This window comes from Penicillium rubens, assembly GCF_028828025.1.
Source record: "Penicillium rubens strain IBT 27055 chromosome Unknown utg000004l_segment0_segment0, whole genome shotgun sequence".
NCBI lineage: Eukaryota > Fungi > Ascomycota > Eurotiomycetes > Eurotiales > Aspergillaceae > Penicillium > Penicillium rubens.
In genome coordinates this window covers 794851-811305 of record NW_026890602.1, presented here as the reverse complement: position 1 = coordinate 811305, position 16455 = coordinate 794851, and the positions used below count along the sequence as shown (strand labels likewise).

The 16455-nt window shown below is 49.1% G+C and overlaps 7 protein-coding genes across 7 annotated transcripts; 3 read left to right on the top strand and 4 right to left on the bottom strand.

The window, feature by feature from the left end:
• Positions 1–1656: 1656 nt before the first annotated feature.
• Positions 1657–4733, bottom strand: N7525_010260 (uncharacterized protein; the record flags this gene model as incomplete). The annotated part of the gene is made up of 2 exons (XM_061215038.1): positions 1657–2333; positions 2417–4733. 2 exons carry the CDS (start codon positions 4731–4733, stop codon positions 1657–1659), a joined length of 2994 nt encoding a protein of 997 aa, XP_061067550.1.
• A 973-nt stretch (positions 4734–5706) lies between these two features.
• On the bottom strand, positions 5707–6851 carry N7525_010259 (NmrA/HSCARG family protein; the record flags this gene model as incomplete). Its single annotated transcript, XM_002556712.2, has 3 exons — positions 5707–6332; positions 6392–6545; positions 6603–6851. The coding sequence occupies 3 exons, from the start codon at positions 6849–6851 to the stop codon at positions 5707–5709; spliced, it is 1029 nt and encodes a 342-aa protein (XP_002556758.2).
• Positions 6852–7334: 483 nt separating this feature from the next.
• Positions 7335–8985, bottom strand: N7525_010258 (cytochrome P450; the record flags this gene model as incomplete). Its single annotated transcript, XM_061215037.1, has 4 exons — positions 7335–7494; positions 7552–7718; positions 7771–8886; positions 8947–8985. 4 exons carry the CDS (start codon positions 8983–8985, stop codon positions 7335–7337), a joined length of 1482 nt encoding a protein of 493 aa, XP_061067549.1.
• Positions 8986–9431: 446 nt separating this feature from the next.
• On the top strand, positions 9432–10281 carry N7525_010257 (sulfotransferase family protein; the record flags this gene model as incomplete). Its single annotated transcript, XM_002556710.2, has 2 exons — positions 9432–9522; positions 9575–10281. 2 exons carry the CDS (start codon positions 9432–9434, stop codon positions 10279–10281), a joined length of 798 nt encoding a protein of 265 aa, XP_002556756.1.
• A 634-nt stretch (positions 10282–10915) lies between these two features.
• Positions 10916–11779, top strand: N7525_010256 (class I SAM-dependent methyltransferase; the record flags this gene model as incomplete). The annotated part of the gene is made up of 1 exon (XM_002556709.2): positions 10916–11779. The coding sequence occupies one exon, from the start codon at positions 10916–10918 to the stop codon at positions 11777–11779; it is 864 nt and encodes a 287-aa protein (XP_002556755.2).
• A 348-nt stretch (positions 11780–12127) lies between these two features.
• Positions 12128–13751, top strand: N7525_010255 (MFS transporter; the record flags this gene model as incomplete). The annotated part of the gene is made up of 7 exons (XM_061215036.1): positions 12128–12220; positions 12277–12331; positions 12391–12450; positions 12504–12789; positions 12847–12941; positions 13010–13176; positions 13233–13751. The coding sequence occupies 7 exons, from the start codon at positions 12128–12130 to the stop codon at positions 13749–13751; spliced, it is 1275 nt and encodes a 424-aa protein (XP_061067548.1).
• A 423-nt stretch (positions 13752–14174) lies between these two features.
• N7525_010254 (putative MFS maltose transporter) lies at positions 14175–15945 on the bottom strand (the record flags this gene model as incomplete). Its single annotated transcript, XM_002556707.1, has 4 exons — positions 14175–14755; positions 14806–15143; positions 15199–15677; positions 15727–15945. 4 exons carry the CDS (start codon positions 15943–15945, stop codon positions 14175–14177), a joined length of 1617 nt encoding a protein of 538 aa, XP_002556753.1.
• Positions 15946–16455: the final 510 nt, after the last annotated feature.

Below are 16455 nucleotides of genomic sequence, written 5' to 3'. Positions count from 1 at the left end.
TTGCTCATCACCAGCATTTATCTAACCCCAATATCTTCTATTGAGGTTCTTCCTTCAATGTTCCGATCGAATACTCCTGTTCTGCCCAACCTAGTAATACCAGGGAGTTCGTAATTTTGGTCAAAAGTGAACAGAGTAAGGGTTAGTTAGCCGATTGATTGTTCGCTGAGGTCTCAGGATAAATTTGAAATTGAGCGCCACCTTTCCCAACTCGAGCGGCTTCGGAAACCAGCGCTCTCTGCTTTCGAATTGAAAAAGCCGTCAGTAGTAAGAAAGTGTGAAAACAAGTGAACACAACTATATATAAGTCATAACGTGGATGGTCATGTGATCAAATGGTAGCTATCACTTCTCTAGGCATCCTGCTTCGTCCTCCCTTAATAGCTCTAAACTATCCAATAATTTCTATCCTTGCTCTGGCCCTCTCTTTTGCTCCCTGTGGATCGTATGTGGTGATAACTTCCATCGACATCGTGCCAAGCTACCACATGGTGTGGGTCTAGCATTGTTGGCATTGGCCCATTCCGGCTGCCGTAGTGAGCCACTCGAATGACGCTAATCCGGGTACTTTTTTTTCTCCGATTCACGCCAAGAAGGTATCGATGGTAGCCAAGCCTCTCCTACACCACCAATATATCTTCAACCGTAACCTACGTTCAAAAAAAATCAACCCTCTCTTCGATAGAAGGGTGTTAAAGCTCCTATGGTGCGATTGTACCACTAGTATACAATATTGCTCTCAACAAAGGAAATGTGGGCGGGCGAAAAACAGCGACAATTTGAAGGGGCTATAGAAGGGATTATATAGAACCAACCACACACAGGAACGCACAGGAACAAAGAGCATTGAGCTGAAGGGGTCAGAATAAAGTTAAGAGAGCAATCCCCTCCGATATGGTGTAGTGGCTAACATCGCCGTCTCTCACACGGCAGCCGGGGGTTCGATTCCCCCTATCGGAGTATCGTGAGATTCTTTTTGGATAAGATACCCTGCGTGTATCATTTTTTGCATGCGCAAAGTGAAGAGGCAGGTTCGAGGCCGTATATTTCTGATCTATCAGGCATCTATGGGTGATTGATTGCACCTGGAAATAGCAGTAGCTCTCCTCGCTTTCTCTCTCTTTTAGGCGACACGTCAGAATTTCGAGCTTTGCCGAGCGTTTTCGATACTTAGACATCATCTGTTACCACCCATCGCTCCGTGAAATGTGGTTGGGGTAAAGATCTACCGGCCTCTCGCTCCTAGAACTACTCCAATTCACGAGGCGACCACGAACGGACTCCGTGACACATACCAATTACTACCGACTTCTGAGGAACCAAACAGAGTGGACGAGATTCAGAAGATTCAAGGCTTTGTGGATGATATCGCTACAATACATTCCCTGCAATCAAGGATACTCAGGCCCGGTCTAACAATACCATGTCCAAGGAAGTCCTCAAGAAAGGCGCAGAACTCCTTGTCCGAAGACTCTACTAACCACCAAGGATCCCTCGATGGATTTACAATGACTGAGAAATTTGGGACCGAGCACTTCATGCAAAATTCACAGCCCGCCGGCTTCCAATCAAGCGGGGAACACGAGCTATAGCACGAAACGCATAATGGAATTTTCTGGTATAGATGCTTGAGGGAAGTGTGATAAGTATAATCTATTATACCTGCATCGAGAGGTATGACACATACTTGTCCATGAGTCCTCGATCGAGGACCGGAAACTCAAGACCGCCTTCTAAAGTATCCAACATACGATCTGTGTTTGTGGTGTCATACACAGGCATATTCTCATATAGCTCCCACCTGGTCAACCCCTGGTGCGCTTTTTCAGCGAGCATGGGCTGAAGCGGCTGCAGTCTGGCGGGGGATTTCTCAGCTAGAATGTCTATCCACTCTTGATACGGAACCCCCTTGATGGTAGATCCAGATGCAGATCCGACGAGGTCCATTGTCTCATTCATGTCGATCGACGAATTGCGACTAGGCGGAACGATATGGTAGGCGTGACCCAGTGAAGACGATGCGGACGAGGCGATGTGTAGAATCGTGGCATTGACATAGTCAACCGGAACAAATTCCTTCCTTTGATTTGGGAGTAGAGGGTAACAACCCATTTCAGCACAAGAATGAATCAGGCGACTGAAAAAGTCATCCGGATTGCAGGCTCCAGTTTTACTGTGACCAGTGATGAAACCGGGGCGGTAGATGGCAATGGGGAAATTGCGGTCCATCACACGCCTCAGCAGGGTTTCGGCGACCCATTGAGATTGGGCATACCCGTGGTCATAGGTAAGTGCCTTAACATGCTTGAGAAGGGGCTCATCCTCATTGATCACTTTAGTTCCCGTCACGAATCCGGTTGGGCCAAAGCAGGAGATGCTGGAGACATAGTGGACTGCTTTGGTGCGACCCCCGCACATGCGAGTCGCAGAATATTTCTCGTGCCAATGACGTTGGCAGGGCGATGAAGGGAGTATGGCTGAGTGTAGTTGACACGGGCGCCGAGGTGGAAAATAACACTCGACCAGCTCGCAATTTCGTGGAAACGCTCATAACCGAGACCGAGGTAAACATCTTCCAATGTCCCACAGAGGACCAGCAATTTATCAACGAAGCGTTCCTCCCACTGGCCGTATTTTCCCATTGCTCGTTTGATACGCTCGAGACCTATCGTCGGATTTGCAGCACGCACCAAGCATCCCACTTGATGTACCTCGCGAGTGCGAAGGAGGTCGGCCAGAAGGAAAGCACCTACAAAGCCAGTGCCTCCTGTGAAAAACACACGACCTTCCGTATCCCGGCGCCAGTCAGGGGCAGGTCCTGATGGAGGAGCAAGGTCATCCGCGACATGGGTGTCTTCGATCCAGGTATTCTCCTCATGGCGAACAGTTTCGGCGATGCGATCTTGCGACTTTTCAATAGTTGTTGCCAGATCGCCGAGGTTGGAGTGGTCGTAGAGCGTGAGAAGTGAGACATCTGCTCCCAGGTTCTTTCGGATTTGGCTGATGAGAAGCGATGCTTGGAGGGATGTCGCCCCAAGTTTGAAGAAATCAGTATCGGGATCTTGCGGCAGATATGAGAGCCCAAGTATATTTACCCAAAGGCTTGCCAGTTGCTGCTGGGTACTTCCAGTGTTGATTTGCTTGGTCGAGAGAGTGTTGGAACTTGCCCACCGCTCACGGTACAAATTGACAAGATATTTGCGGTCAATCTTTGCGTGACTGTTGAGGGGCATTTTCGATACTAACTCAATTTGCGGGACCATGTAGTCAGGAAGCATATTCTTCAGTGAACCAATGGCACTGACCATTGCACGGGGCTTAGTTGAGGTTGCCACAGCAAATGCAACAAGAATAGAGCCTGCATCACCACCTGCTTCTACCTTCAATGCCACGGCCTCGGAGAACTGCCCAGTTTGGAGCATTGCGGTCTCAACAGCTTCGAGCTCAATGCGATACCCGCGGACCTTGACTTGATGATCCTGTCGTCCCACATAATCGATCTGCCCATCAGGGCGCCTCTTGACTCTGTCTCCCGTGCGATAGAATCTTTGGGCTTTCTTCTCGTTCGGCAAGTAGACGAAAGCTGACTCATTCTTTTCGGGTCGATTAACGTATCCAGGAGACACGCCAGCTCCGCCAATCCATAGTTCTCCTTCCTCTCCATCCGAAACAGGTGCTCCAGTTTCATCACAGATGCGAGCAATAGTTCTGCCAATTGGCTTACCAATACTGACACTGCCGCGCTGTACGTCCTCCGGTGTGACTTTATGAGCGAGGCAAAAGATGCAACATTCTGTTGGGCCGTACGCATTGATCAGATTTTGCGGCGGACCTTGCTGCATGATCTTCTCAATAGCAGCCACGTTCGCGGCTTCTCCTCCAATGAAACATATCTTGAGTTGTGAAAATGCACGCGGATAAGTCGAAGCCGCGAGGTTCAAGAGGGCGGTTGTCGTGGCCATGATTGTAATATCATTCTCCTTAATTGCCGCTGCCATTGCTGGAAGGTCCAGTAAGATGACCTTGCTCAAGACAGCAATCCGGGCTCCACGTAAGAGAGGCACCCATATGTCAAACAGCGACACATCGAAACTCGTGTTATTAACATGAGCAACAGTATCCGAAGAATCGATAGGCTCAAATGGTGCATGATATACAACCTGCAAGATTGAGCGAGCAGCAATCTGGACCGCCTTTGGCTCGCTTGTTGTGCCCGATGTGTGAATCAAATGTGTTCGATGTTCGAGTGAGGTGATGACCGGGAGCTCTTTTTCTGCTTCCCAGGCATCTTCGGGTGTCCAAATTGGATAATCATCCAAATTGATTTGCTGAAAATGAATCTCTCGGCTCATGTTCGCCCGGTCAACCAATACGTAGCGGGCTCCAAGTTTGTCTAGGCGACCCTCGATTTGCACGTCTGGTAATGCTGGGTCCATCGGCGCACAACTTCCTCCAGCGTAGATGATTGCCATCTGAGCCACAACATCTGCCCAGCCATGCTGCAAAATTATTCCGACGGGCTCCTCAATCTGCAGGTTGTTTTTGAACAGTTTCTGGGAGATTTGTAGAGCTTGGAGGTGTAATTCTTCGTAGGTGAGCGTAATTCCGCCGTCAATCAACGCCACAGAATCGAGTGATTGCCTCGCTTTGGTCTCGAAGAGCTGACCAAGTCCACGGCCCTGGTGTACTACCAGGTCGTATTCTTCCGGATACGACAGAACTTCGGAAGGCATTGGTATAAAAGATTAAGAATATGGTGTGACTTTGATAATAGAAGACGTGATGCGCCAAAATCCTTGAATTTTATATGTCTATGTTGTATATGTTTTATTTCCTTAATATTCTGTATCAGAACCGAGGCAACACTGCATGGAGCAGCTGAGCTCAGTAGAATCAGCTAAAGTTTGTCAATAGCTGCAGTACGTAAACTGAAAAGCCTGCATTATCAGCTCAGCCAGCCATTGTTCTCCAAAATGGAAAATGATGAGTCTGAGTCCCACAATCTGAAACTATATAGGTACTGCATCTTATTGGCGTAGAATCGATGCGCGAGGCTCTGAAAATGCTAGCAGTCGTTCTTCATGCGCGATATATTTATACCCACTTGAGGGACTTGATAGATGCAGCTCCACACGTTCATTGCTGTACTCAGTACGGAGTACTCCGATAGAAATGAAGGCAACTAATACGTCAGTAAATGTATGGACAAACTTCCGTGCGGGTCACCCAGCTTCTCCTCGCACTATATTTCCCATCACATTTCACGGATGTGGTCTTCTCCACCTGCATGCGCCATGCAAGCCTGTTAATTGACTTTGCTGGGTGCATATATCACCTCAGCTCTTCTGTTCTAGATATTTGAATTCGATCAATATGCCTACTGATATGTATTATTACGCCCTGTGGAGCTGTGAGCTGAGGTATTATGGGACCATCCCTTCGTATTGCGCTGATCATCGCGTATACAGTTTCTAGGCAGCTCGACAATTCTATAGTTCTCTCTAGTGTTGATTACTCTTTCCTGCATATGGCTACTTCTTGTAACCCATTTCCCGGAAAGTATCCCCGTAGTAAAGGTCCTTCGGTTACTGGATATAAGGCACCGCAGGAGGGTATATAGAGAACTAAGCAACGTAAATCCAACGAAATATTGTAAATTATCCAAGCCGAGGGCTCCGCATTGATTCTGGTACTCCGTACCCTATCTTACTCAGTGATTCCATTGTCCTTGCACAAAGTGGCATTTCCGAATCGAGTTGCGAACCATTGCTTTACGGTCACCAGACCGTGTTTGTCCTCCGGATACCCCAACGCCACGGCTGTTGCTTTCTTCAATTTACTAGCGGTGTGAGATTCCGTAGTGGTACCGAAGTATTTGCCGCCAGTTAGTTGCGTAAAGCCAAACATGAGTTTCACATCTTCCAGTTCGTGAATCCCATGTGTCTGGAATTCCTCCCAGGAAGGCTGGATAGGGGACCAAGTTGCCCTGCGCGAGGTGACTTCTTGGAAGTCCCCGGTAAGCTCTTTGAAGCTCCGGACGTCACTGAGTCCATGTATGAAATGGCCATTCCAGGTCTCTGGATCCAGCAAGGCACCCTGCACAATGTCTCCAAAATCGTCGGAGATACTCAGCCAGGGCACATCTTCCTTCCCACCCCAACAGGGAGTAGAGAAAACCAGAAGTCCCGCGTCATTTGGGAAATAGGGAAATCCTCCAAAAACAGGCGCCACTTCTTTGCTAAGGAAGTTTTCCAAAAACCACCCTGGACCAAGTGGAAGCACCGACTTGAAAACTCCGAGATTTCGGAGGTACTGCTCGGTCTTGTACTTCACTAGAAGAGTATTAGTAAAAGTCTGGCAGGGAAAAAGGAAGGGATAAATCATAACTCACTGTCCATAGCTTTCATCGACACCTTGCCATTGGTCATCTCTGAGCATGGAGGACCAGAGCTAAACACGAAATGTTGCACTCCCGCGGATGCCGCAGCATCCACGATGATTTTACCCATGTCAAACTCAGTTGGGCTCTCTGGGTTGGTGAACGCCTTCGGTAGTGATATATTTAGTATGTTTCCATCAGGGCTTGCAAGCTAAAGACGAACCTTGTCATCTGAGTTGATGTTCAGAAAGACGCCCCAGGACCCCCGGAAGGCCGCTTTCATCTCGTCGGGACTAAGACCATTCGCCTGGACCATTTCAGCACCTTGGGAGATAAGAGCTTTGCTTGCATTCGACTCGGGATTGCGAGTGATTCCCCTGACATGAAATGCTGGATTCTTCAGCAATGACCGTGCCACCGAACCTCCCTGGTTCCCGGTGGCACCGAAAATGGTGATGATCTTGACGTCCATTGTTGATGTTGAAATTTGGTAGGTATGTAGGTATGAATAATTTTCGTTCTATGACTGAATTTCTCTGTTGATGGAACTCTTTGGGCTCTCGGCTCTCGGACCTTCCAGCGCTTTTTTTAATGGCTTGCGCTTCGTTTGCCTCCAGTGACCTGGAAAATGTGCTAAGTTTGTAGATATGCATATGCATGTTTTCCAATTATCATTATTGATGTATAGAAAAGTTAAATTAATAGCGCCACGGTGAGATACTCAGCTCCTCAGCTCCCGTAGTCCTCAGCCCTGGAGGTTATTTTTGCATATTGAGATCTACACTCATGCATCCTGCACGGTACCTGCTCCACATGCACAATCGATACATACAACAGCCCAAGCTGGCTTGAAAGTCTAGATTGCTCCATACTGTGATGCATCATTCTTCTGCATACCAAACACAGTCTCCAAATCAACTCGTTTTTCGTTATTGCTTATCTACACCCCACTCGTTTACGCCCTTGCATCGCGGATCTTCAGATTCAGTGGAACCTGACCCTGCCAAACCCCATATTCCTTCAGCTCGTGTGGATCAACATTATCGGGCTGCGGATCGAAGTCAAAGTTCCACAGCAGTCGGGCCACGATCAACCGCATATTCAGATACGCCAAACTGTGTGGGAATCTGATCAGCAAATGATTCCCAGCCTGGCCAGCTCAGGGGACTTACTTGATTCCAATGCATTTCCTTGGGCCAATGGAGAAAGGTGCCCAGATCTGACGATTGTCCGAAGCAAATTCCGGGTCCTCCAGCCACCGCTCTGGAAGGAAATCCTCCGGCTGCTTCCAGTACCTCGGTGATCTGTAAGCTGCGAGGAGGGCAACTGACACCCAAGTCTGTGCATGTATCAGCTGCGTGCCGCATCGGGGGATCATGACTGGTACTTACCCCACCAGGTACCCATTTTCCATCAATGTAGCTGCCAGCTTTAGGGGTAATACGGTGCAGCCCGACCGGAACTGAAGGGTGAATTCGGAAAGTTTCCTGGATGACGGCCTTCAGGTATTTTAGGCTAGCCACGGCATTGAAAGTAATTTCCTCCTCACTCGAAAAAGTCGATCGGACTTCGTCGACCAGTTTCTGGTAACTGTCCGGGTTATGTGTCAGATAGTAGAAAAGTGAAGAGAGCGTGGTGGCCGTCGTTTCGCTACCAGCGGTAGCAAGAATGTTCACATTGTCGACCAATTCGTCTTCGGACATCCCTTTGGGGATAAAAGAGGCAAAGTCTGCCCGGGCAAGGTTTTCCATTGTCTCGCGTTCGCGTAGATTTTTTCGCACGTTTTGCATGTGCGTCTCGTAAGGGCCACTGATATCTCCGGGAATCAATTTTTCGAGGAGCCGGTGGTAGGGCTTGAGTCGATGGGCACACTGCAAGAAATGGGAATGCTTCATGGCACCAAAGATCACATTGGCCCACTCGTGGTAATCGGCCATCTGGAGACAGCCGATGGGTTTGCCGAAGGAGAGGCAGCTCAGAATGTCGAAAATGAGGAAATTGCACCAAGCTCCGATGTTTGCGATTCCATTTGCATCGGGATAGCATGCTTCTCCCGATCGGTTGTTTCTTAATGCGTCAATCATGATACTAGTATACTGTTGAATCGTCGGCTCCTGCTCTTTGATTGCCTGCTCGGAGAATGCTGGGGACATGAGCTTCTTGAATCGCGGATGTTCTCCAGTGCTGGCAAAGAGAATATTCTGTGCTGTGCCTTCGCCCTGAATGTACACGGCGGGGTTTTTCTCAAAGGACATTTTCTCGGTAGTTTTGTTCCCGAAGATTGTCTTGTTGGCCGACACGGTCATGTATGAAATCTCGTTGGGACCAGCTCGAACAACTTCCCCGTACTTTTCATGGAGGCCGGCGAGGTATTTACAACTGTTTCCTCTCACCATGTGGTAAACATAAACCAGCCCGGTCGCGGCGTCCAGCTTCGGTCCGGGGTAATTTCGTAGAGGATGGAAAAACACATTGTATATGGCGAGGCAGAGATGAGAGATTATCCACTGGACGAGATTAGTTGATTGCTCGAGTGAAGGAGTGAAAGAGCCTTGAGTGTGCCATACCAGACCAGTGAGAGCCACTACCCATTCCAGAAGTTGCATTGTTGCTGTACCAATTCACGTAGAGTGGAGGTAAATGAGTATTCAGAGCAAACAGGACTGACTTCAACACGGCGTGGTTATAAATGTGACGACCCTGTTGAGTGCCTCATGCCTCAGGTACCTTACGGAGTACGGAGTACACTGCACATACTAACTGATGTATCTGTCATATTTTGCAAACATTGACCCCATCGATCGCCATATTGAGCACCGACCGCAGCTCAGCTCGCCCTCCTGCAGACCGTCAGCGAAATAATTTCCGATCGATTGGTCGCCGTATCGGTGGGTCTTTGCGGTGGTTTACTACAGGGAATTATTGATGCGTATGGACGATGCCCCCCAATTATTCCTCTTTCACAAAAAGTTTTATAACTCTCATGTTCATTTATGATTTTACCAACTCAATCTTTCCCCAAATCCCTCCCTTCGATTCTGACATCGTGACTATGGGCCGCTTGATCGATAAGGAGCCACCATATGAGCCCGAGACCCCTTTACGGCTGGTGGTCGTGGGACTTTCGCGCACTGGCACAGCATGTAAGCTTATTGCCCATGATTCCCTTCCTGAGACTGTGACTGAACTTTCCAGCTCTGTACTTGGCATTGAAAGAACTAGGATATACCCCATGGCACATGTGCGAGCCCATCGACGATCCCAGTCGCATGTATAATCAATGGACGGAGGCTATGAACTGCCGCTTCTTCGGCGGAAATCATCCGTACGATCGGAAGGATTTTGACAAACTGCGAGGCCCGTACGATGCGCTGTTGGATATTCCGGCCTGCCTTTTCTGGGATGACTTTCACAAGCTGTATCCCGACGCGAAAATAATCCTCACCACCCGATCCGCCGATTCTTGGTTCAAATCAATCCATGGCACCATCATTCCCTGGCTGGAAAAGCCACTATTGAAAGTTCTCCAGTATTTCGACAGCAAGCGACTTGGGCCCGAGATGCGCATGGTCAAAACGGCTTACAAGGTCATCTGCAACAACAATTACCACAGCCTTGAGACCATGGATCGCTATCTCCAACATAATGACCGGGTGCGGAATGGGGTTGACCCAGACCGGCTCCTGGAGCTCCGGCTTGGTGATGGGTGGGAACCACTATGCGCGTTTCTCGGCGTGCCTGTGCCGGGTAAGCCATATCCCAGGGTCAACAACACGAATGAGTTCAACCAGGGTGCAGAAGAGGCCGATGCGGCAATGCTGACCGGCATGCTCAAGCCGTGGCTGGCTGTGTTCGTTCCCGTGATCGCGGCTGGGCTGTGGTTCTCTTTCCTGAAATCATAAATATACTATCGTACAGCACGCAGTACGAAGTAACTCAGCTAGTGAATAACAGTGGAGGCGTTGTGGAGCGCCAATGTGGAGCATGAGATATATACGTAGAGACTTTCCTCTTCCCGAATGGTAGTATACGGAGTACTCCGTGTCCAATTATAATGTAAAATAGTTATCAGAGCTAAATTAACTTTGGTTATGAACGAATGTGCCTTGGTGATGCCCATGTACCCCAAAATGCAGTCGATGAGCTGTCAAATTGAGGTGCATGCGTCGAGTTGTGGCCAGCTGGGTTTTCAATGTTGGGGGTTCATCACACTTTCATGCAATGCCCCCCCACTCTGGCTGATCGCCCCCTTTTCAGCCAGCCTCTTCAACATGCATCATAACAAAAGCTACGTCAAGCCACAAAAAAGCAATTACCTCGTGTGATAGATTGCACTCGTCATGAAGCTAATGCGAAGGGGCTTGCGGAGTACTCCGTATTTCTTGATGAGGATACGGAAGAGTCGTGAAGCACTCTGTACTGCGCGGGGTGTGTGTTCGGTTTCCTAGACTGCGGTTTTGTTATTTCCTATTTATTATTTCTGTTGCTTGTCTCGAATTCTGCAGCTTTGCTTCATACAATTCAATACTCTCAAAGATGACTGTCTCGACCCAAGACCGACCCAATGATCTCTATAGTTCGCCCTATTTGGTCGACTACTACGACATCGTCGCGCCGACCTCGCAATCCGTCGATGACGCCTCCTTCTACTGGAAGACCTACCAGGATTTGAAAGCTTCGCGACCGTCTACCCCTGATGATCCTTTTGTCATCATGGATGTCGGAACAGGTACGGGACGTGTTCTCCATGGTCTTGAACGTAACGCCACCGAGGTCAACGCCGATTTTTCCAACACCGAAGTCTTGGGGGTTGACAATGCGCAGCATATGCTGGACAAGGCCAAAAGGATCACTACAGGGCCTCTGAAAGGGCATGTCAGTTGGATCAATGGCTCTGCTCTTGATCTGGAGGCCGTGATGCGTGAGAGGGTGCATCTTAAGGTTGATCTTCTGATATTCTCCATCGGATCCATCAGTCATTTGTCTGAATATGGTCAGCCAGAAACATTCCTCAATCAGGTGTCCAAGGTTTTACGTCCGGGAACTGGACGAGCCTATGTTTCAATTTATGACGGCTCTCTCCTCCACAAGAAAAAGGACATCGCATTTCATCAGCCTCAGGGTGTCACAGAGATTCAAAGCTCAATGTTCCCTCATATCGTGTACCGAGAATCGAATCATCGAGGTGATTTAGAAGGTAACATCAAGTACGTCAAGTTTGACCTGGAGGCCGGGAATAACGAGGATCAAACTATCTTGGAGAAGAACAATATTTCCATGAAGATGCGCCAGTGGGAGGAAGACGAATTGGTGTCTCTTTCGTCTAAGACGGGAGTGACTTTTGTTGAACGTATCAGGGGGGCTCATGAGACATTCTATGTATTCAACACAACGGCTTAGAGAATAGACTCATTCTAGTTAGGCTGTTTGTCTGCGGATCAAGACGGCTGTCTTTCAATGATCACCTACGTGTAAACTTTACTGTCCCCATCCACCCCTTATTACGGTGCGGCTGACTCGTATGTATGAGCTGAAAGAAGCCAAGGCAACTATTAGAGTCTGCATCCGCCCCCCTGCGTCTATCAATGTCACCTTGTGGATCATTCATATTGTATTCCCTAGTCTCCCTCATCACCACTACTTCTTAATCCTTAGAAAATCCGCGTCGCCTACGGAGCTCCTTCCTCAGTTGCGACGTGTTTTTGGCTAACCTATTTCATATCATCCGGTTATCATCCTGGGTTCAGCATGGGGCGCTTTCGCGAGCTGCGAGCGTCGGGGGGATTTGTCTTAGTGGCAATGTGCCTTTCGACATTTACAGATAACTTTGTTTACAGCATGGTACAACCTCTTGGGTCACAGTCAGCATTTATTGACACTGACAAAATGTTTTCTAGGTCATTCCTATCTTGCCCTACCTACTCATGAACAACATAACATCGAGCGATGAAAGTACGAGGATCTACACACGCAATCGCAGAAGTTTTCCAGGATACTAATAAGCTACACAGTTCAACAATGGACATCAATATTGCTCGCAGCATACGGAGCGGCCCTACTTGTCGCATCCCGTAAGTATTCATGAGATTCAGTTGAAGAATAATTGTCAGCTAATTATGAGTAGCACTTGTCGGCCTCATAAGCGATCGCATTCAATCCCGCAAATCCCCCTTGATCTTCGGATACATCGCAATCGCAGTATCGACCTCGGTTTTCCTATTCGGACATTCGCCAGCTCTTCTAATCATTGCTCGAGTGTGCCAGGGTCTGTCGGGGGCAGTGGTAGGTGTCTTGAGTTTCGCGATCGTTGCAGACACTGCTTCCCCTGAAAAGAGAGGGGAATATATGGCATTCGTATCCACTTCATACACCTGGGGAGTGATTTCCGGTCCTGTCATAGGAGGCCTTCTGTATGCTTCCCACTTTCACTGACGACCCACTGGGGAGATGTGCTCATAAGAATACAGTTTCGATCACTTTGGTGTACACGGGGCCTTCGCGTTTCCAGTTTTTATGCTGATATGCGACGTCATACTACGCATAATGATACTTGAGAAAGGTAGTAAATGATGTCTGACCGAAGTTTGGGCGATATAATGTTTGGGAGATAAGTTTCTAACCATTCAGTAGATCGGGAAGAAAGCTTGCCACCTCTGGCTGGAGAAGAGGCGCCATTACTGCCTCCGAAGGATGGCTCCAAAGCTTCTCTGCATCTTCGCGACTTTGTGGATATGCGCTTCATGACAGCAGTGCTAAGTGAAATCACAATTTCGTCTATCCTTGCCGCTTTCGAGACAGTATGTTGTGTATATCTTGGCATTGCAGCGAACTTCGGTATCTAACAATGTCCCAGACCCTACCGCTATTCACTATGGAGGCATACAAATGGTCCTCAACAAATGCGGGTCTGGTCTTCTTGGGAATATCTCTTCCAAGTTTCCTCAGCATCCCATTGAGCAGATACGGTCGTGACTGGAAGCGCCGTCGAACGATCGCTATCGAGCTGATCTTGGCCTTTTTCCCACTTGTTGCCCTCCGAATAACCGACGGCCCGTCTCCTAGCCACCAGATTGGGTTCATCGCACTGGTGACTGGGGCCGGCCTTTTCCTGACGACCTCCCAGGCGCAGGTCATGGCTGAGGTGTCTGATGCTGTGCGGGAGATTGAGGTGACACGTGGGGTCGACCCCAACCAAAGGAGTGGAATGGGCACGGGCTATGCGTTCTGCAATATGGCCATTGCAATCGGTCAGTTTGTTGGGCCTCTTATCGCTGGCTATGCGAGGTTATACCTTGGCTGGGGAGGTATGACTCTGGTATTGGGTGGCACATCAGCATTCATTGGTCTCTTGTCCTTGATTGTCAATCCGTAGACCCGATATCAATATTCGGCTAGCAAGCTAGCAATGAGAATTTTCGAATCAGAATACGAACAAAGACTGACCGAGCGGTAGTACGGTATGTATATTAAGTTCTAACCTTCGGACCTCAAAGGCCACGCTCGGTCCGAGCGAGGCGAGAGTAGAAAGCTCATGTACATAAACCAGACTCAGCTATCCTACTTTGTCAGGACCACGTGGTATTAGTCTCTTCTATCGGATATGCCAAAAGCAACCCTGGTACGGTAGCAGCCATTTCCAACGAGGGTAGAGGATGCAGCACTTTCCGCAATGATCCTCACCTTTTAACTCATCTTGAAAATAATTATCTGTCAGTATCTAGTAAGAAAACTCAACGCTACCGCCTATTCCTGCACAAGCAGTACCACTCAGGATTCTCCGAACAGCAATCTCCATCTACTCGTCATCGTGGATATCGATGACCGTCTTTTTCCATTTCCGGGCCTGGACACGACGCCGGAACAGAATGTCGATCTCACGGAAGGATCTGTGCTTCATCTCTGGGATCCAGATCCAGGACACGACGGTGCAGAAAAAGGCGGTACCAGCCCAGACGTAGCCGCTCTTGCCGCCCAGCTTCGCCGTATCATCGTTGAGCATGTAGCTGGAAAGGAAGATGCAAGGAATATTGACCAAGTAGTAGGCACCTCGTCCAATACCGGTTGTCAGTGGCCTGAGACGAACGGAAGATGTCTCGCCGATAATGACCCATGAGGCAGGGGCGGGTCCCAAGCAGAACAGGACGGATACTATCAAGCCAAGTGATGCTTGTGCATTGCTAGCAGCCGTACTATCGCCAACTGAAGCCGCAATACCGAGCGCGACCAAGAATGCACAGTTGATGAATTGACCGTAGACATAGATGGTGCGTCGGCCGAGGTATGTGGTGAGGATCCAAGAGAGCATGACCATGATCCACTGGAGGGCAGAAGTAATGAGACCAAGTGCAAATGCGGTATCGGGTGCCATGCCGGCCTCTGAGCTGGTGTTAGTCTGCTATGAGGTTGCGGGAAATGGCTCGACTCACGTTTGAAAAAGTAAACCGCTTGGTTAGCAATTAGATTGCCTGTTAGATTCTGAGATGCGTACACACCGCACACAATCAATGTGCGGTAGCGATCGGTACCTCTCCACAGTTCAACGAGACTGGGCTTCTTCTCAGTCTTCTCGAGTTCAATAGTGCGACGCATCATTGCGACTGCGTCAGCGGGATTATCGTTGGCACTTGCGCGTCCAAGCCGTCTGACAGCCTTCTCTGCCTCAGCCAGACGGCCCTTTCGTACGAGCCACCATGGAGATTCAGGCGCAAGGAAGAGTAGGATAGCGAGGGGAGTAGGAAACATCCACTGGAGCGCAATGGGAACTCTGGAATGACTGTTAGTAGGATGCTACTCGAAGGCATCAATGGAAGTGGACGAACCTGTACGATGACGAGTCAGGCTTGGATTGGTAGTGGTAAGTGATACCGCCGACTATAATCGACCCGATTGCCCAGAACATCTGCAACATCTGCGTCGCTGGAGCTCTCAGTCTCATTGGTACAATTTCGGCACAGTAGGCGGGTGCATTGGCGATAAAAATGCCCCACGGGATGCCTTCCAGGATCTGGGACGCAAAAAACATCCCTTGGCTGTTGCCGAAATAGAAGATGAAGATGAAGGCGTTCAAGAACATGAGACCGCCAATGGTTGCCCATCGATATCCAATCGAACTGGTAATGGGGCCTGCGATGAATACACCGATGAAGGCACCGATTGGCCCGCTACACTGAAACGCTGACTGCCATGAAGCTTCGATAATCCACTCATTTGTCTTTTCGCTCAGTACACCAAAGTCCTCGGCGAATTTCTTTGTCGCTATGAACTGTCCCATTAAGAAAACACAGTATGACTCCATGATCTATCGCAGCGTTAGAGAAATGATCTGCCTATCATGGACAAGAGCTTACAATGGTGCACGACATCACGAATGCCCACCAACTGGCAGCGGGATAGGCCTTGACGGCCTCGAGCACAGTCATATTATGTTCGAGCACCTCGGCTTCGATGGCACCCGCTCTGTCGTAGTCGACCTTCTCGCCGACATCGTGAACAGGTCCGCCCGTGGAGTTGGGCTGCGCTTCGACCTCCTCCGCTGAGGTCTGCTTCTCAGTGATACCGCTATTCATGTTGACGATTTCTGTGAGAAACGGGTGAATGAAAGAGAGGCAGGCACGACTGGGGGTTTCAATCTTTTATACCTGCGACGACACGCTCGTGATGGTGCTGATCTTAGCTCAGTTGAGTGAAGCTTGTCCCGGAGCTTGACCTCCTGAACCCAACATCTCCAATCACGAGGGTCATTTATCCGGGCACTACGGTAGCAGTGTCACTTGATTATGGCGGGATCTTGTCGAGCGAAGTAATCTGACAGGTACTAGTCCCGATAGATACTAGCCGGGACGGAATGGTATGGTTCCTTTGCGGGGTATGCTGAAAGGGCAATTTCGTGACTGGATGGGGTGGTTTGCGTTGAAATGTGGCGTTCTATTCGCCGGATAATTTCCTGCTTTGGATCGAAGGGGGAGTGTCCAGGATCCTCGTTCAGTTAGTGCGAGTCCTGCCTGTGCCCCCGTCCCAAGTTTCTTTCTTGTACACTCTGAAATCCGACCCCCCTGATTCCCTGTCAGGGGGTTCAG